We start from the raw sequence: 21,225 nt of genomic DNA on the forward strand, positions 1-21,225 counted from the left end.
AAATATCAACTCTTTTCTAAGAAGCACTAAGTAGAATATGAAAGCTATTGCCAGGCCTCTCCCTCCTCCCTGTCTTCCTTTTCCTCTCTCAGCAGTGCAGGCAGCAGCAGCCAAAAGCCAGGGACGTGGAGGATGTCCACTCAAGCGAGTACTCCAGAGCGATGATTAAAAGGCAGCCGCCCCGAATCCCGGGCGCGGGCGGGGAGCTAGGCTGGGCATGCTCAGTGGGCCGGCGACTGGAGGGAAGCTGGGCGGGGGCGGGGGCGGGGGTCGGAGCCGCGCGAGGGCGCATGCTCAGTCCCCGCATCTGTTCCTCCATCCAGTGCCGCAGCCGGAAAACCGCAGCGGCGGCGGCGGCGGCTGAGAGGGAACGACTCAGCGGGCTGCAGAAAGAGGGGCAGGAAAAAATTACAAGGACATAACTGATAAGACAGGAACTGAGAGCTTGGGATTCGCGGCCTCTCCCAGGCCACCACCTTCGCCGTCAGCAAGGGAGGAAGACCCGGGAGACGGCAGCGGCGACGGCGGCAGGGGAAGGAGACGGCGACGGGAGGGAGCGCAGAGGAGGGGACGGGTCGGCGGCGGCCTGCGAGCCGCAGTGATTTTGACGTTTTCCGCTGCTGCGTCTCCCGCGGGCCGCAGCCGGGCTGCGCTGGGTGGGCCAACTCGCCCTGTGCTTCCCCCTCGTCCCGCTCGTCCCTCCGGCCACCCGGGGCCTGAGGGGTCTCCCCGCTCCGAGGGAAGGGGAGAGGGAGGCGAGGGCGTGCGGGCATCGCGATGGCGGGGACATTTTCCACAACGTGATTGTTGAAGGTTTCCCCCACCCCCCCTCCCTTAAAATTCCGGGCCCTTCCAGCCTCCACCCTCCCCCAAGCCCGTGTGACTAAACCGAGACAAAGGGGAGGCGGCCTCGCTCACACGCGGGCTCGCGGGGCGGGTGGCTCGGAGGGGCGCGGGCGCGGGGCGGACCTCGCGCGGACGGACGGACGGACGGACGGACGGAGACGGCGCCGCCACATTCCTATGCCCGGGAGCGGCGGCGGCGGCGGCTCCCGCGGGAGGCGGCAGGCGCGCGGCGCGGACAGCTGAGCTTCTCCGCCGTCGGCGCCCGGGCGGACGTCGCCCGGGCCCCGATGGTTTGAACTGCTTCTCCCTCCCGACCCCCGTGGCGGCGAGGCCACGCCATGTGAAGGTTAGGGCCGGGACATCCCGAGGAGCCGCCGTGAAAGATGGGGGATGCTGCAGACCCCAGGGAGATGAGAAAGACGTTCATTGTTCCAGCCATCAAGCCCTTTGACCACTATGATTTCTCCAGGGCCAAAATCGCCTGCAATCTGGCCTGGCTGGTGGCCAAAGCCTTTGGGACAGGTTAGTGGTGTCACCCCTTCCCTCCACTCTTCCTCCTGATGTGGTCCACATCCCGGTTTTTGTTCCCGATTCTCGAATCCCTCTCCGTGCCTGTCTTCTCGTACAGGTTCAGGGAGATGATGGGAGGCTAGAAAGAGAAAGAAAGGAGAAATACGGAAAGCAGGTTTGGTCTTCAATGAAGGGCACGTGAATGGTCAGGTGGGATTTGGCCAGATTCCTTTTATTGGATGGCAAAATGTTCACCACCACCACCCAGTGAGCAATTTTATGCTTTTACATAGAGTGGTTTTAATTTGTGGTATTTTCTTCATTGTGCTGCATGCATTTCTGTCTCAGTCATAATTGTGATTACACCACCAAGAAATCTGACTTGGTTTCTTTATTATTGCGAGAGGGTGTATAGTGCATAGTACTGTATTGATTTTGACATTTGTAATGATGGCTGCTATTCAGGCTCCGTCGGATGTAAGGTGGCCTGTGTCGAGTGCAGTATTAATTTTTGTTGTCATTCTTTAAGGCTGTATCAGCCTTCTGCACACATGTTAAGTTCTTACTAAATCAATTATTTAAAACCAGTGTTCAGTTTGCTGACTGTAGGGTGCTGTTTTCATTTCCTATTGTCAGTGAGGCATATTCTTTTTTCCAAATGTATTTTGGCTTCATAAATTAAAAGAAACAGAAACTCCCTACTTTGGGAATTTTTTTAATAGAGGAGTTTTTTGAAGGCAAGTGCTGTTGACACAGAAATTGTGTAGTACAGTAGCAGTTAAACACTCCCTCCATAACCCAGTCTTTGCAAAATAACAGGAAAAGGGCCTCCCGTTGTGATTCTTTAGTGTTGCTTTAGGAGCCCATGTTGTGAAATGCTTAAAAAATTAGAGAGTTGCTTTTCATTGGAAGATGCTTCTGTAATTTGGTAACTTTTAAGAGTAATTTTACAAGATTTCTATTCCCTAGTTAGTGAATTTTAGATACATGAAATAATTTGTTGAAAAGTTCCGTAGTACTCACAAGTTTCCACATGTTAAATATAGGGTTTTTTAGGGGGGTGGTGACTAATTTCCAATTTTAGTACTATGTAATGTTTTGGTAAATGGTTTAATTCAGTTTTATTGCTTAAACTTACACACAACTGAGTATCTTCAGGACTTACACACCCTACTTAAATAGCAGATTAATCTCAGTGTTTGGAAAATTATTTGAATTTGTTTTTGGGGAAACTTCCCATTGGTGTGATTTTATGTTTATGGCAGCCTTAATTTTACTTGAATTTTCATGCTTTGATATTAAACTGGCATCAGGAATAAATATAATACATCCTTTTCAACTAATTTATATTTTAAACATCTCTTTGAAATTAAATGTCTAGTGTAACTCATAGGAAGAAACACAAACTGTTACTGCCTTTATATAAAAACATTCTGGCACCACTGATAGAAGCAGTGAGAATAATAGATGTATGTTGGTTTTAACTTAAGCAGCACACTGAAGCTAGTATCTATTTGGATGGCAAATGAAGGCCATTTAAGTGCTTAGAAAACATGGAAAGAGGGAAATTTACATAGTCACCTATGTGGAAAGGTAGTATGTATGAAGTGGAAGGCAAAGGGAATAAGAGAAATATTTTCTTTCCATCTGGAATTGAGAGGATGCTTATAGGATACAGATGTCAAAATTTTGCCGTGCATACACAAAAGCTTCCAACTAGAAAATGGCCTACTTTCTGCATATGTGTCAGCCAGGTTGGTGGATTCTAGACCACTTGAACACACTGAACACACCTGAAGAAGAAAGGAAATGAAGGAAATCTAGTATCAGTGGAATCTGATGTCTGCCGCTGGATGCTTTGCATTAAGTTGTACATTGGGGATTCAAAACAGCTCTCTGATGTAGGTAGTGTGTTCACTATTCAAAACATTAACCCAGCTTTCAAGTATGATTTACTAAAATCACTCCTTTAACAATGACTTACAGGGTCTTCAGGCACTGATTTGGTGTTTTCTGTTAGAAACTTTCTAACTTTTGATGTACTGAAAAACTAGTCAAGTTTATAACCATATGTTGTAAAAGTCATTTAAAATCATAGCTAGAAATAAATTGTGAGCATAGAACGAAGTAATTGAACTTAAAAAAAAAAAAAAAAACCCACAAAACACTGATGTTGTAATACCTAGAAAGCAGATATGGAATATTTACTTAATTTGAAGTCTTAGGAGCCTTGAATCATTTTCTTCTCTTTACAGTAGTATTACAAAAGTATTACAAATAGTCCAAATTTTAAGAGTTTAATTTGTGGAAGAATGCAGGTACGGGTTTGATTAAATGAAGAATAAGTTTTTATAGATGAATTTGAAACAGTAAATAGATAATCCAAATTGCAAAGGAGGAAGTAGTTCAACTATTTGTGCCTTTTCTATATTTGAAGAGCTTAACCCATTTAAGCAAAGATTTGACAGAATTTTCTTTAAATGTTCTGTTCCCTTAAATCCTTTGGGGGAAATGGTAGGTCCAAAACCTCTTGTGACACTCTTGAATTTGGAATTCAAGGCCCACTTCCTAGTGTCAGTTTATCACTTCAATCTTCTCGACTATTATTTTCCTTTGTATCCCATTTAGTTTAGTGATATAAAATATTTCCTGTTATAAATATACCTTGTTACATTTCTTTGTCTATGTTAACAGATCTTGCTGTCAAAGTCCTATATAAGGTCTGACTCCTGTGCATATATGAAGATTGTTGAGAACAGTAGGCAACATTGTGGTTAAGAAGGACCCGTAGCAGAGGGGCCAGTTTGGGACGTTATTGCAGGAGTCTGGGCAAAAGATGAGGTCCTTTCTCTTTGATTTTGTAGTCAATAGAATAATTTACTAATAAGAAAAAAAAAAAAAATTAATGAGGTCTTGAAGTAAGGGGGGGTATGATAATGAAGCTGCTAATATAGGCTGGGCATGGTGGCTCATGCCTGTAATCCCAGCACTTTGGGAGACCAAGGCGGGTGGATCACCTGAGGTCAGGAGTTTGAGACCAGCGTGACCAACATGGTGAAACCCCATCTCTACTAAAAATACAAAAATCAGCTGGGCGTGGTGGCAAGTGCTTGTAATCCCAGCTACTCGGGAGGCTGAGGCAGGATAGTCACTTGAACCTGGGAAGTGGAGGTTGCAGTGAGCCGAGATGGTGCCATTGTATTCCAGCCTGGGCAACAGAGTGAGACTCTGTCTCAAAAAAATAAATAAATAAATAAATAAAGCTGCTAATATTTACTGAGCTCCTACACTGTGTGTCAAGCACTTTATACATACTGTATCATTTAAATCCTTATGACAGCCTTTTGAGGTGGAACAGTTACTTATTCCAGTTTTACTGATGAGGAAAGTGAGGCCCAGGGGCTTAGGAACTCTTCCAGAGTTACCCAACTTATGGAGCTGGGGTCTGAACCCAGGGAATTTGACTTGAGCCTGTACTTGTAACTACTGTTCTCTATGGGTAGAAGTCAAAAAATGGAAATGAGGCAAATGATAGAAAAAACGTTGCAGATATTTAATCTCTAGTATTTCGAAGTGACCGGGTACATGGGAAATGGTTTGAATGAAAAGGGAATGTGTAAGAGGACGAGGTCACCTGAGGTTTTAAGAAGGATGAGGTACCTGAGATTTTGAGATTTGTTGACTGACAAGCTGAACTGTGATGCCATTGACAGAGAAAAAGTGTAGTAACACTGAAGCCCTGGAAGGAGAAAGTTTCAAGGAGAATGGTCTGATTCAACAGTGTCAAATCCTATGTGTTTAAGCTATGCATTTCTTTTAAGAGTTTATGCTTTAGTAGGGGAGGTATGATAAATGTATAACCACAGTAGAGTTCAGAAGTAAGGTAAGAGCCGTACAATTGGAAATGACATTCAGAGGGAGACTGGTGGTGGTAGGATGCAGTGGGGTGGCAGGGGAGAGGCCATTTCCAGCAATCAGTGGTCTGTGAAGGAAGACCTCTCTAGTGGAGGTGGTATTTAAGCTATAGGCTGAATGGAAAGTAGGCATGGTAGATGGAGGAAATGGTTTGTATGTTGGCATGGAGTTGTGAAACTCAGGTAGTGCTAATGAAACAACAGAGACCAGATTGATTGGATGAGGTTTATGTAATGAAGCAGTGAGACAGCCAGCTTGAAAGACAGACAGACAGAATTATGTGAAGGGTGAGGTGAAGGAATTTGGTATTTATTTAGTAGTTAAATTATCCTAAGCACATTAGATTAAAAAAAAAGAAAAAATACTATTACATGTATTAAACATGTACTTTGTGCTAATTATTATTCTAAGCATTTTATATGCATTTATTTTAATTTGGAGAATGAACCTATTAAGTAGATATTATTTTATTTCTTCTAAGACTCTAAAACAGGATTTCTCAACTACAGAACTATTGGCCAGATAATTCTTTGTTGTTGGGGGCTGTCCTGTGCATTCTAGGATTTTAGCAATATCTGTGGCCTGTATCCACCTGATGCCAGTAGTGTTCCCTATCTCCACCCCTACTTCTACCCCAGCTGTGACAACCCAGAATGTCCCCAGACATCTCCAGATGTCTCCTGGGGAACAAAAGGAGCCCAGGTTGAGAATCACTGCTATCAATATTATAAGACAACTATTGTGATCTAAAAAGGGTTTTTTTGTACATTGAAGTACAAATGAATTATAAGACATACTGATTTCACAAATATTCAATTTGAAAATAAGAATTTAGGAAATACATGATTGTTCACCCTTTTTAAAATAAACAATGAGACAGATTTAGAGGAGTTAACTAACTTGCCCTTGATCATACAACTTGTAAGAGGTGGAAACAAAATTAGAGTCTAAGCCTTTGTGATATTGAAATTTGTATCTTAACCTCTGAGTTATAGTCTTCCTGGATTTTTAGTAGAGACGGGGCTTTGCCATGTTGGCCTGGCTGATCTCGAACTTTGGGGTCAAGTGATCTGCCTGCCTCGGCCTCCCAAAGTACTGGGATTACAGGCGTGAGCCTTCGTGCCTGGTTGATGATGATATTAAAATAGACTGTTTACCGTGTAAACTTATTTCTAATTTACATGTTTTATAGAATTTTGTCTCACAACAGATTTTGAAACAGCAGAAATATTTTCTATTACCTACCCTTTAAAAAAATAGATGCTAGAGGTCTTTGTTATAGGTTCTTAAAAATGTATTAACAGTTAAAAAGTTTTTTAAAGTAGGTATACAGGTACAGATTCAAAACTCAAAGGTATAAAAGAGTAGATCTTGTGAGAAGTCTTCTTCCCACCTGGACCCTGAGCCAGTCAGTTTGTTTTAAGCAAGATGAAATCATCATCAGATTTGTTTTTAGAAAATCTCTTGGAATACACTTAAAAATGGTTAAAATAGTGAAGTTTATGTAATGTATATTTTACCACAATTTTTAAAAAGATGTCTTGGAAACAGTAGAAAATGAATTGGAGGAGGGCCAAGAGTTGTGAAGGAGGAAACCAGTTGGGAAGTTATTATGGTTCAGGTGAGAGATGATGGCGTCTTGAATGTGGATGGTAGTGGTGGATATGGAAAGAAGTGGATGAATGTAAAGGATAAGGCTTGGTGATTGATTGGATATGTTGAAGAAAAGATGAGATTTTGGGAAGTGTTAAGACTGATTCTATTTTGTGAGAAACGGAACAATGGAAGAGGGCCAGTGTGTGTGTTTAAGAGAGAAGGAGGAAAGAACCATATTGAGTTTGAGGAACATATAAAATGGTGGTGTGTGCATTAGGCCTGTGGAAATTCATGTATGGAGCTTAGAAGACCTCAGGGATGAGAGTTATAGGTGGTAATTAAAATTTAAAAAGTAGGTGACTACCACTCACTAGTCACATTTTTTTTTTTTTTTTTTTTTTTTTATGAGACCGAGTCTCGCCCTGTCGCCCAGGCTGGAGTGCGGTGATGTGATCTCGGCTCACTGCAAGCTCCGCCTCCCGGGTTCATGCCATTCTGCCTCAGCCTCCCGAGTAGCTGGGACTACAGGTGCCCGCCACCACGCCCGGCTAATTTTTTGTATTTTTAGTAGAGACGGGGTTTCACCGTGTTAGCCAGGATAGTCTCGATCTCCTGACCTCATGATCCGCCCCCCTTGGCCACCCAAAGTGCTGGGATTACAAGCGGACCACTAGGCCCGGTCTAGTTCCTTTTTTTTTTTTTTTATTAGAGATAAGGTCTCACTGTCATCCAGGCCAAGTGCAGTCATGTGATCATAGCTCATTGCAGCTTCAAATTTCTGGGCTCAGGTGATCCTCCTGCCTCAGCCTTTTGAGTAGCTGGACTACATGCCTGGTTAATTTTTTTGAAAATATTTTGTAGAGAGGAAGTCTCACTATGTTGCCCAAGCTGGTCTTGAACTCCTGGATTCAAGCACTCTTCCTGCCTTGGCTTCCCAAAGTGTTGGGATTACATGTGTGAGCCACCCCACCCAGCTGACTGCCAGTCACTTTGAGGGATAGTATGGAGAAAGAAGGGACCCAAGACAGGCGAGCCAGCAAAGGCGCTAGGCATAGGGTAATTAGAAAGAAAACCAGAGAATGTGGAGGCTCTGAAGACTAGGGAAGAGAACATTGAGGATGAAGGAATATGAGGTGTAGATGAGAAAGATTAATCAAGGACTCTCAAAAAGATCCATTAGATTTAGCAACAAGGAAGTTATTGGTGATTTTGCTGAGAACATTTTGAGGGGAATGTAGAGACAGAAGCATGACTAGGTTTAAAGTAAATGGGAGATTGTATCAGTTATGCTGTCCTCACTTGTAGTAACAAAAAATCCACCTCAAATTGCATTTGTACATTGTACAAATAGTAAAGAGGATTTATTGTTTCTGAAAAAGTCCTCAAGTGGGATGGGCTTTGGTTTTGATTTGATCAGGGCTGTAGCTTCATTTCTCTGTGATTCTTTTAGCTGTGTCCTTGTTCATGTGTGGATTTCATTCTTAGGCTGTCTAGTCTCATGGTAAAAAATGGCTGTAGCAGTTCTATGTACCACACCATTCGGAGCTCTTCTCTAATCACTGAAAGTTCTACACTCTTGTCTTGCTTTTTTCTTTCTCTTCAAACAGAAGGATTGATTATAGAAAATCTCAAATATATACAACAACAATAATCTTTCATGTATCCATCATCCAGCCCCTGCCATCATCAACTTATGGCCAATCTTGATTCATCTCTAAACACTCCCCACCACTGCCAATTATTTGAAACAAATTACAAACATCGTGTCATCCCATCTATACATATATCAGTATGTATTTCTGTAAGTCCACTCCCTTTTTAAAATGTAATCATGGCACAGCCATCACAGCACTGTTGTAATCATAGGATTCCATATCATCAAATCAATATGAAGATTTCTGATTGTCTCATCAGTATTTTTTATTTTTAAATTTATTTTATTATTTTTTTTTTGAGACGAGTCTCACTCTGTTGCCCAGGCTGGAGTGCAGTGGCAATCTCTGCTCACTACCAGCTCCGCCTCCCGGGTTCCCACCATTCTCCTGCCTCAGCCTCCCGAGTAGCTGGGACTATAGGCACCCGCCACCACACCTGGCTCATTTTTTGTGTTTTTAGTAGAGACGGGGTTTCACCGTGTTAACCAGGATGGTCTAGATCTCCTGACCTCATGATCCGCCCGCTTTGGCCTCCCAAAATGCTGGGATTACTGGTGTGAGCCACCGTGTCCGGCCAAATATTTTTTATTTTTATTTTACAGTTTTATTTGTTCTAGTCAGGATCCATCTAAAGGCCATACTTTGCAACTGGTTGATGTCTCTTTACATTGTTGTGTTTTTTTTTCTTTTTTATTTTTCCAAGTATATATGACCAGAAGATTTTTTTTTTTTTTTTTTTTTGAGACGGAGTCTTGCTCTGTCACCCAGGCTGGAGTGCAGTGGCCGGATCTCAGCTCACTGCAGGCTCCTCCTCTCGGGTTCACGCCATTCTCCTGCCTCAGCCTCCCGAGTAGCTGGGACTACAGGCACCCGCCACTTCGCCTGGCTAGTTTTTTTGTATTTTTTAGTAGAGACGGGGTTTCACCATGTTAGCCAGGATGGTCTCGATCTCCTGACCTCGTGATCCGCCTGTCTCGGCCTCCCAAAGTGCTGGGATTACAGGCTTGAGCCACCGCGCCTGGCCTGATTTTTTTTTTTTCTTAATGTATAGGCTCCCATCTCATTTTATCTGCCTTGCAATTTATTTGTTGGATAAACCAGAGTATTTGTCCTATAAAGTTTCCTACAGTTTGGAACTCCATGATATTAATAAGTTTCTCTTTGTCCTCTGTATTCGTTATAAATTGATAGTTAGATCTAGAGGATTGATTGCATTCAGGTTTGATTTTTTTTCTTTTTTTTTTTTTTTAGTATACTTTATAGGTGATGTGTACTTCTACCACAAGATACTTAATGTCTAGTTTTCTCTCTGTCATGACTTCTGTATTTATTAGCTGGAATGCTGTTTTAAAAATAAATTTCCCTTTATTATTTGATTACCCTGAGTGCTGTGTGGGAAATTACCTTGATCCAATGGTAGCCTCTAAGTACATGCCATACAAAACTAGCCTAGAAGTCACAGAACAGAAAGCTCACAGAACAACTTAAAATGCCCAAACTATGTGATTTGTTAAATCAGTTTTTAGAGAGAAGCAAGAGGAAAGAGATAGGATGAGATAAAACACTTAGGATAGGGTGCAAACAGGGAGGAAGGACCACACTGCCTGAATCCTGCAGTGTATACGTTTCATATGTCCTCTCTCTACTACATTAGCCTTCTCTGCTGATAGTGTGGTCACCAGGACCAGAACTGAGGTTTGAACAAAGAGGCCCACAGAGACACAGGCCAGTGCCACACATTTGCTCTATTAGACATGGGACAAGGAAGCCTGCCACAGCTGTAGCTTGCCATAAGCCTGATGATAGCCATGGGCTTTGTTCCTTGGGCAGAGGACACATGGGCCAGACTGCTCATCACCAATGGGTAGCTGAATTAAGGACTCATGAATATTGTGCTCATGTGTTCATTGACTCTTGTTGTTTAGTGTCATGCATAGTTACTATGTCATGAATATTTAGTACTTAGTATATTTAGTGTATCATGAATATTTAATACATAGGTGCCTCATAAATATTAGGTATCTTGTTTTTTCCACCCCTTTCTATGTTTAATGTATGTGTGCTATTAACTGCTTACCTTTATTTAACAAATTCTGTCAATTATATGTTAACAAACTTTTAAAACTAGCTTCTTATCTATACTTAAAATATCTTCGAACATTTCATCTACATTTTACATGCGTATTCATCTTTATTTATAATAGAATTGAATAGTCTCAAAAGTAAAATTTTATTACATTGAGGTACAGGGACATCAGGATAAATGCTATATTCTTTCTCTTTATGAGGGGGTAATTGGACCAGACAGAATGGATCACTGGCCCCTGAGAATCTGAAAGGGGGTAAAGAATAGGGAGAACATTCCAGAGAATGTGAAAAGGCTCTGGAGTGGAAGAGAGCATGGTTTCCAGGAACTGAATGTGACTGGCAGGGATAAGATCATTCCATTCTTGTAGGCCAGAGGAAGGATTTTAATCCTTAGAGAAGTGAGAATTCATTGGAAACCCTTGGGGATGGGGGTGGTATGCGTGACATGACCAAATTTGCTTATGGGAAATAAGCAAATTCTGGCTATAGTAGAGAATGGTTTGGAGCGGGGAGCAGAGTGAATGTGGGAAGACACAATTCGGAGTAAATGTAGTAATTAAGATAAAAAGTGCTGGTCGCCTGAACTAGGGAGAACCAGAACCTGGAGTCTTGAGATTGTGAGAAGGGGAAGACTTTAGACTGGATTCTGTAATGGATTTTATTTATGGGTTGAAGGAGAGGGAGGCATTAACGATGACTCCTAGGTTTCTGACTTGTTCAGCTTGATGGATTGTGGTGTACTTTATTGATGTAAGGAACACTGAAAGATCATCAAGTGTAGGATAAAAGATTGGTATGGGGCATTTTGAAGTTTTGTAACTTTTTCAACATAATTTCAAATGTGTAAGAATAGTGTAAAGAATTCCCAAATACCCTTTATCCAGATTTACCAATTGTTAATGTTTTGTCCCATTTGTTTTATTATTCTCTCTCATTCCTTCCTACCTCCCACACAAATGCGTGTGTGTGTGTGTGTGTGTGTGTGTGTGGAGAGAGAGAGAGAGAGAGAGAAAGAGAAAGAGATATGCGTTTTTTGTGTTTTTTTTTCTTGAGACAGAGTTTTGCTCTTGTTGCCCAGGCTGCAGTGCAACGGCGCAATCTCGGCTCACTGCAAACTCTGCCTCCCAGGTTCAAGTGATTCTCCTGCCTCAGCCTCCCAAGTAGCTGGGATTACAGGCACCTGACACCACACCCAGCTAATTTTTTTTGTATTTTTAGTAGAGATGGGGTTTCATGATGTTGGTCAGGTGGTCCACTTGCCTCGGCCTCCCAAAATGTTGGGATTGCAGGCATGAGCCACCACACCTGGCCTTTTTTTTTTTTTTGAGACAGCGTTTTGCTCTGTTACCAGGATGGAATGCAGTGGCACGATCTTGGCTCACTGCAACCTCCAACTCCCGGGGTCAAGGGATTCTCATGCCTCAGCCACCCGAGTAGCTGGGATTACTGGCATGTGCCACCACCCCCAGCTAATTTTTGTGTTTTTAGTAGAGATAGGGTTTCACCATGTTGGCCAGGCTGATCTCGAACTCCTGACCTCAAGTGATCTGCCTGCCTTGGCCTCCCAAAGTGCTGGGATCGTAGGCATGAGCCGCCGTGCCCAGCAATGTATTTATAACATGTGTGTGTCTGCACATATATATAGGATATAAATATATATAATATTTCTGAACCATTTAAGAATGTGTTAGGAGATATTGTGCCCCACACTCCTTCAGTGTGTATCTCCTAAAATGAAGGATAGTTCCTGAACATAAGCTTATTTAAAAATTGGAAAATTTAACCTTGATGTGATATTATTATCTGATTCACAGCCCATATTCAGATTTGCCAATTATTTTGAAATTCATTATTGCTATTTTATTTCCCAATTCAGGATCATGCTTCACATTTAGTTGTGATGTCTCCTAAGTCTCCTTTAACCTGGAATAGTTCTTCACTCTGCCTTTGTCTTTCATGATATTAACACTTTTGAAGATGGAACACCAGCCTGGGCGTGGTGACTCACCCCTGTAATCCCAGCACTTTGGAAGGCTGAGGTGGGCTTACCACTTGAGGTCAGGAGTTCGAGACCACCCTGGCCAACATGGTGAAACCCTATCTCTATGAAAAAATACAAAAAATTAGCCAGTGGTGTGTGCCTGTAGTCCCAGTTACTTGGTCTTGCTTGTGGTCCCAGCTACTCCGTAGGCTGAGGCAGGAGAATTGCTTGAACCTGGGAGGTGGAGGTTACAGTGAGCTGGCATTGTGCCACTGCACTCCAGCCTGGGCAATAGAGGCAAAACTCTGTCTCAAAAAACAAACAAACAAAGATAGAGCACCCTTAGCTGTGTGCTGGCTGGGTATCAAGCCCCTTCCTTAGGCATGGTCTTAGCTCTTGGCTAACTTTTGCCTTGTGTGTCTGGTATAAGCAGCCAGTTCTCTGCAGGAGCTGACTGGGTGCCTCCTTCTGTGTATTCCTCTTCTCTACTCTGGAGTGTTGCGCCCTGATTTAGCAGATGTCCCCCTCCACCCTTGGTCCAAATGACTGGGACAATGATGAGATACTTACACGGGTGCTGGTATTGGTAGGAATACCTAGACAGTAGGAAAAAAACAAATTACACAAGAGTCCTGCCCTCAGACAAGAGCTGATGGAGACTAGGAACTGGAGACCATCTCCTAAACTCCTACTACTTCTGCCCTCTGGTGCACCCTATCTTTTGGCTTTCTTCCCTCTTTCCTACTTCCCTTCTTCCCTCGCTTCCATTCACTCTTCCCTGCTCCTCTCTGGCAGACCCACCCCTCTACTCCTCTTGCTTGTCACTGCCATTACCACGACCACCAGTTGTCTCTCTGTCAGCAGATGTGCACTGTTGCCTCTCTGCACAGCACCATCCCTGCATTCCACAGGAGACTTGGGCAGGGGTGCCTGAGAGGTACCCAGAGACAAATCACTTGGCAGCCAGGCAGCCCCAGAGCAAAGATATGCAGACAGATGAAAGTCTCCTTACCCCCACTTCTTCCAAGATCAGAACAGCTTGACGTACTCCCTCATACACAGTGATGCCAGGAAGGCAGGGGAGGCGTGGGAAGTCTTCCTTCCCAGTACCTGCAAAATGTCTGAGCATTATGTTGATTTTTTTCGTTTATTAAAATGTACTTTTTATCTTATAAAAACAATAGGCCTGTTATTTTATAGAATGTCTCTAAATTTGGATTTGTTTAAGGTTTCTTCAAATTTGATAAGGTTCAAGTTATAGAAGCCTGGTAGACTACTGCAGAAGAGATGTTGTATTCTCAGTAAATCATATCAGGGGACACATAATGTTTGTTCCAGTATAGGTGATGTTAACTTTGATCACCTGGTTAAAGTGGTATCTGCCAGTTTTCTCCATTATAAAATTATTTTCCACTTTAAATTAATAAGTAATTTATAGGGAGGTAATTCAAAATATCCTGTTCATTAAACTGTTACCCACCATTTTAGAATCCAATAATGATCTTGCTCGAACCGATTATTGCTGTTGATTACTATCCTTTCTTCCATTTATTTGTTGATATTATACCACAAGAAAGAGCTGCTTTTTTTTTTTTTTTTTTGAGACGAAGTCTGGCTCTGTAGCCCAGGCTGGAGTGCAGTGACGCAATCTCCGCTCAGTGCAAGCCCTGCCTCCCGGGTTCACACCATTCTCCTGCCTCAGCCTCCCGAGTAGCTGGGACTGCAGGCACCCACCACCATGCCCGGCTAATTTTTTGTATATTTAATAGAGACGGTGTTTCACCGTGTTAGCCAGGATGGTCTCGATCTCCTGACATTGTGATCTGCCCGCCTTGGCCTCCCAAAGTGCTGGAATTACAGGCATGAGCCACCGCGCCAGGCCGAAAGAGCTTCTTTTTTAATGTGTTATTTATTTGTGTCAGGATAGACTCATTGATGCATGTTTTATTCAGTGGGTTATAATTCTTTATTATGTATTCTGATGTTTACGTTTTACCAGTTTTAGCCAATGGCATCCCCTTCCATCTGGATCCTGTGTTCTTTTGACATGGCTCCATTATTTGTTAGCATTTCCTTACTTTTTGGCATATACACAAAATAAAGATGTTCAAAGCATATCTTGTACTTTCCCTGCTCCAGGCCTGGAAACATTTCTTCAAGGAACCCTGTTGCTTTTGGTGGGAAAGGTATTAGAAACCAAGATATAGCTGCTAGGCTTATTGCTAACAGTGTTACTTAGTAGACAGATAGCAAGCACACACATATACATAGTGTATAGCTAAATTTATTTCTTTTGCTATCCATATTTATATAAAGAAATATGTATCTGAAACATCATGTATTTATACTGACACTTCCCATTTCAACCAGCACCACAGAGTTCATTCTAGTCTTTCCTTTTTCCATATTTGTAACTCCCCTGGTCACTGAGAAATCTGGCTCCCATTTTGAGTTAGGTTTCTTGGTGACATCCAAGTGAAGAGCTGAGTAGGCTGATGACTTATAAAGATCTGGAGCTCAGAAGTGGTGCTTTGGCCTCATAGGGTAATGGAAGGAGTGGAGGTGGTAATTTAAGCTCAGGAATGCTCTACCACACTTACCATGTTGTTTGGTAATAATGTAGAGGGGAGGGAGCTAACTTTTAATTGGTACCTTCTTGGAAGGCAAGGCTCTATGTGCAGGTACTATACAGTCTTTGGTAAATATTTGAGTGCGTACTGTGTTTCAGACACAGTTCCAGGTACTAGTGACACAGAACAGATAAGTATCTTGCTCTCCTTGAGGTAACTTAAAGTGAGAGGAAGTAGAAATAAAATATTATGGGATAGTAATAGTTGTTATCTAGAGAATTAAACTACAGTGAGTGATTGGGTGGTCATGGAAAGGGTGTTGAGGAAGTTACATTTAACTGAGATCTGAATGGAAAGAGCCAACCATTCGGTTAAGGGGAGGAACATTAGAGACAGAAGGCCTCTAGTGCACGGGCCAAAAGGTCTGAACCTGGCATACTCTAGCAACAGGAAGAGTTGGGTGTTTGGAACATAGTGGCCGGGGGAAAGTGGAGGAAGTTGAGGTCAGAGTAGGAGTAGGCAGCACATTTGTGGAATATGGAGAAACTAAAACTCAGAGAAGTTACTGAACTCAAGATCCCATCAAGTAAATGGCTGGGCTGGGCATGGTGGCTGGTGCCTGTAATCCCAGCACTTTGCGGGGCCAAGGCGGGCAAATCATCTGAGGTCAGGAGTCCAAGATCAGTCTAGCCGACATAGTGAAACCCCATCTCTACTAAAAATACAAAAATTAGCTGGGTGTGGTGGCACATACCTGTAGTCCTAGCTACTCAGGAGGCTGAGGCACAAAAATTGCCCGAACCCAGGAGGTGGAGGTTGCAGTGAGTCGAGATCGTGTCACTGCACTCTAGCCTGGGCGACAGAGTGAGACTCTTTCTCAAAAAAAAAAAAAGAAAAAGAAAAAAGAAAAAAAGTAAGTGGTAAAATTAGGACTCCACCGATTCTTTTAAAATCTAAAGCCTATACTTTCTCAAAGCCCAAATTTTTACCAAATTTCAGAATGAATGTAGGTAGTGAATGTAGGTAAACTGAAAACATACTTGGTTTTGAGAGGGATTGCTCTCACAGAAATTAAGTGTGGCCCAGAGAAAACTAAAGTTTCTCAAAGCATGTACAAGGAGTAAATGATTACTAGCGCAGAATCAGGTAGTAAACTTGAGGGGGAAATTTGAAACCTGGGAGTACTTTCAGGAAAAGGCTAGTGACTAGAATTTTTTTTTTAATATTTTTATTTATTCATCAAATCTTTCCTTACCATGTACCAGGCACTGAGTTAGGCCCTAGTGATTCTTATCATGGTAAATAAGGCAGACATGATCCTTGCCCTTTGGTCATGTATTGGAGTATTCATATCAGTACATGCTTGTCAACAGTGGGTTTAAACTTTTTTTTTTTTTTTTGCCATTTTGATAACTTTCTTTGATACTTTGATAAGTATCTTGCTCTCCTTGAGGTAACTTAAAGTGAGAGGAAGTAGAAATAAAATATTATTTTATGTACTTTGTATTATTTTAAGTACTATGAAGTTTTAAATGTTATTGATCATCTTTATGTCTTTTGGTTAATTTCAAGTTCAGAGTCCGTGGCTTACTTTTAATTGGAGTTCTTTGAAACTTAGAAGTTCTATAATAGTAATTACTTTAGAAACTATCTTTAGATTTGGAAAATAAGGTGGTATGCCTATGATTTAGTGTGATGATATTTCTGAAATGTACTCCCCTCCTGCTTTCTGCCCCTTTATTGCTTTAAATAAATCTGTGTCACTTGCTGGAATGTGGATGCAACTGGTAGCTAACCCAGTTTTATAGAAAATTGCCTTGAGCAATACTGTCTCTATTCCCTCTACCTGTACCTGAGGCATTTCAGGTGGATGTCAATTTCAAAACTTAGGTCTAGTCGGGACTTACAGTAACATGATTAAGTTATGTTCTGCTTAAGTCGTGGTGTACAAAAAAAACTCATCTCGTATCCTTTGCAGTTCTAGCAGTGGTATTTCACTCAGCCGTTCTGTCAGTATTAATTTATTACTTTTTGTGTTCTGGAGGTTAGGGAGAGAGTGAAACCTCTTATCTTTGATTTTGCTGTTTATTTTCTAATATGCTGTTTCAGTTAATTTTTTTTTTGAGACGGAGTTGTGCACTGTTGCCCAGATTGGAGTGCAGTACCACAATCTCGGCTCACTGCAGTTCCGCCTCCCGGGTTCACGCCATTGTCCTGCCTCAGCCTCCCAAGTAGCTGGGACTACAGGCACGAGCCACCATGCCTGGCTAATTTTTTGTACTTTTAGTAGAAACGGGGCTTCACTGTGTTAGCCAGGATGATCTCAATCTCCTGACCTCGTGATCCGCCCGCCTCGGCCTCCCAAAGTGCTGGGATTACAGGCGTGAGCCACTGTGCCTGGCCAGTTAATTTTTTTTTAACGTGGTACAATTCCAAACTTGAAAAATAGTCTTGTACCATTGGTAAAATGATAGACACTTTTGAAGTTTTCTCTTAAGTATATTTAGCTCTTGAAGACTTGTTTTTAAAATGACCTATTTTATATTCAGTATGAAGTTTTACATTCTCTTGAGGGCTGAAAAATCTGTTTTTGTTGTATTCTTGAAACAGTCTTTGATTGGCTATGGATCCTTTCCCTTTTCCTTGCATTGGGGTCTTTTTAAAACTTATACTTTCACAACTTAGGTTAGTGGGTATGTTTTAATGAAATGGAAGCAACCCCTGGACTCTTGTCTTCCACCTTCCACCCTTGTGATCTTGGCACATCATTATTATGTTTGAGCCTGTTTAGCAAGATGGTATAGAGCTATAATTCTGTACTTATCAGCTATGTGCCCCTGGGCAAGATATCCTTTCTTGAGTTCCTTATCTGTAAAATAGGGTAAGAGGGTTGTCAGGATTAAATGACAGAATGCATGTTTAGGACTGTGTCTGACACGATGTTATAAAGGTCATCTATGAAAATTGATGTAAAGGCAGTAAATAAGTGCTAGTTGGATATGTAGGTATGATAGATAAATTTGTAATCCTGATAATGAGCATTTACTTTTCACAGCTAATATTTAAATGCCAAATAACCTATATTAGCCATTTTTTATTGATACAGGAAATAAGAATCCATTATTTATACATTGTATAATAGTTATCTTAAAATCAAATAATTTTCCTTTTACAGCTGTTCTACTAATAGTTTCTGTTTATTTCCTATAATACTAAAATGTGAATACCAGCACTATATTCTGCAATTTAAAACGGAGCTTCACCATCATGCTGAGGCAGCTATATTAAGTTTAAGGCTGGCTCACTGCTGGGTAATACAGCTATGAAGAAAGGAAAGTGTTTTCAATTATTAAATGAGGATGATATTTTTAGATGTCACCAGAATCCCAAATTGATACATCCACTGTTGACCTCTTTCCACAGTCCTATATCTCCAGCTGCTTATTGGATATTTCCACTTGGATATTTTTGCTATTGTTTCAAACTCAATGTCTAAAACTGAGTTTTCGATCTTGCTTTTAGAATTGGTGCTGCCTCTGATTTTCATTTTCCTGTTAGTGATATTACTCTTTCCCTCGTAATGTAGGCTTGATTATTCTTGATTTCCATCTTGACCCTCTCTCTTTGCTTTATTCCTGGGTACTTTTTGTTTGTCTTTAGCAGTTAGTCTCTTATGTCCTGTTCTTTCTGTTTTCACTACTGCCTTTCAACTTCATTTCCTTATATCTATATGGTAGTTTTTTATGTCTGATTTTTATAGCCATCAATGTTAAATACCAGATTGTTCTAAAACGTCAGTCTTAATGTGACACTGTCCTGTAAAACTGTCAGCACCTCCTTGTTAGGTAATATACAAAGGCCTCATGTTTAAAAGATGAATATTTCTTTCAAGTCCTCATCACCAACCTCTCCCATTCCAGCTTTGCCTCTTACTGCTTTCCCACATGAACTCTTCTCTCCACCCAGATTGTTCAATTTGGTGTCTCTTCACATCTTTTTTTCCCTACTCTTTCTCTCCTCTCTCTCTTTATGTTTAGAAAGGCTTTTTTTTTTTTTTTCTGACTAATATTCTGCTTTTTCCTGCTATTCTATTTTTTTTTTTTTTTGAGATGGAGTTTTGCTCTTGTTGCCCAAGCTGGAGTGCAATGGCGCAAACTGGGTTCACTGCAACCTTTGCCTCCCAGGTTCAAGCGATTCTACTGTCTCAGCCTCCCAAGTAGCTGGGATTACAGGCGCCTGCCATCATGCCTAGCTAGTTTTGTATTTTTAGTAGAGAGGGGTTTCATCAAATTGGTCAGGCAGGTCTGGAACTCCTGACCTCAGGTGATCTGCCCGCTTTGGCCTCCCAAAGTGCTGGGATTTACAGGTGTGAGCCACCGTGCCCCGCCTATTCTATTTTTTTTTTTTTTTTTTTGAGACGGAGTCTCGCTCTGGCACCCAGGCTGGACTGCAGCAGCACAATCTCCGCTCACTGCAATCTCCACCTCCCGGGTTCACGCCATTCTCCTGCCTCAGCCTCCTGAGTAGCTGGGCCTACAGGTGCCCACCACAACGCCTGGCTAATTTTTTGTATTTTTAGTAGAGACAGGGTTTCACTGTGTTAGCCATGATGGTCTCGATCTCCTGACCTCAGGTAATCTGCCCGCCTCGGCCTCCCAAAGTGCTGGGATTACAGGCGTGAGCCACCGCGCCCGGCCTCAATTTTTTTAAAGATGAAGTTTTGTCCCCCCACTGTGATGCTCCCACTTCTGAACTCTTAAGTACTTAATTGTTTATTTCTTTCATTTGGTGCTTAATAATTTCCTGCTTAGTATTGTCTCTAATTTCTGAATTGCTTAACTCTACCTCTCTGTCTGTTTAGAGTTTTGTAAATTACTGGCTCCTTGAGGATGAGGGTTATTTCTGATTCCTTGAATTCCTTTGAACCATGCTGGTATAGAAAATGAACACGCAATAATTATTACAATATTGTGTGAAGATATTTTTCTAAATAGTAGGAACTTTAAAAAAACTTTAAATTGCTAAGGAGTATATTAATGCTTTGTAAACACATTTTTCTTTCTTTCTTTTTTTTTTTTTTTTTTGAGACAGAGTCTCGCTCTGTCACCCAGGCTGGATGCAGTGGCGTGATCTCGGCTCACTGCAACCTCTGCCTCCTGGGTTCAAGCGATTCTCCTGCCTCAGCCTCCTGAGTAGCTGGGATTACAGGCGCCCGCCACCACGCCTGGCTAATTTTTTCTATTTTTAGTAGAGATGGGGTTTCACCGTGTTAGCCAGGATGGTCTTGATTACTTGACCTCGTGATCCGCCCGCCTCGGCCTCCCAAAGTGCTGGGATTACAGGCGTGAGCCACTGTGCCTGGCTACAGATTTTTCAAAGTACCGGTTTTGGTTAGTACTGTGGCATTATTGCGCTTATATTAAAGCTGCCTATTCAGGAAAGAGCTAAGATCAGTGATGGGATGGCTGGCTTCAGAACCTCACTTTCTACGGAGAAGGCAAGTGAGGAACTGGCTAGGTCTCAGGACAGAGCGATCAGGTTCTATAATTGTAGCTCCATGTTAACCTCTAACTCAGAAGCCCCACCTCTGGAGGACGTACCTCATCCTTGTCCTGCTTCAATGAGAGGCATAGTGCCCAGGTAAGAAATGGAGAGGAGGAGGAAGAGATGCAGGGTAGATTAGGCAAGAAAATTTGTAAAATAATGAGAAGTATTTTGTTTCTCTTGTTTTGGTAATTTTGCTGCCATCAAATACAAATGCTTTTGCTTAAGTTGATTTGGGAGCAGATATTGGGAGAGTGGGAATGGACATTGGAAGAGTGGGACTTGGCATTCTTAAAGGGTTGTGGTTAGCAGGAAAGAGAAACTTTGGAGGAGATTTTGGTTTCCTTCCCATCTCCCATTTCTAAACTACTACTTATGTTTTAGTCAAACTTGTGAGTTGGGTGTCCAGGAAGTCTTTTTCAGGTAGGATGGGGAGTGGTCGGTCAGTGGTAATGTGACGATATCAGTGTTTTACTAGTGTAAGGGATTTTTAAGAGTAGCTCTCTCCTAAACAATAGCT

General features: G+C 41.9%; 1 protein-coding gene across 4 annotated transcripts in view; it reads left to right on the plus strand.

Moving 5' to 3' along the window:
• The first annotated feature begins 295 nt into the window (after positions 1-295).
• The window catches only part of LOC105484698 (calmodulin regulated spectrin associated protein family member 2), a 117,629-nt gene continuing 96,699 nt past the window's right edge, over positions 296-21,225 (plus strand). For all 4 annotated transcript variants that reach the window (XM_011746542.2, XM_011746544.3, XM_011746543.3 and 1 more), the window contains exon 1: positions 296-1,368. In XM_011746542.2, the coding sequence (XP_011744844.2) occupies positions 1,230-1,368 (139 nt within the window). In that variant the 5' untranslated portion in view covers positions 296-1,229. The remainder of the gene's footprint in view (positions 1,369-21,225) is intronic.

The sequence above is a fragment of the Macaca nemestrina genome, chromosome 1 (genome assembly GCF_043159975.1).
Source record: "Macaca nemestrina isolate mMacNem1 chromosome 1, mMacNem.hap1, whole genome shotgun sequence".
NCBI lineage: Eukaryota > Metazoa > Chordata > Mammalia > Primates > Cercopithecidae > Macaca > Macaca nemestrina.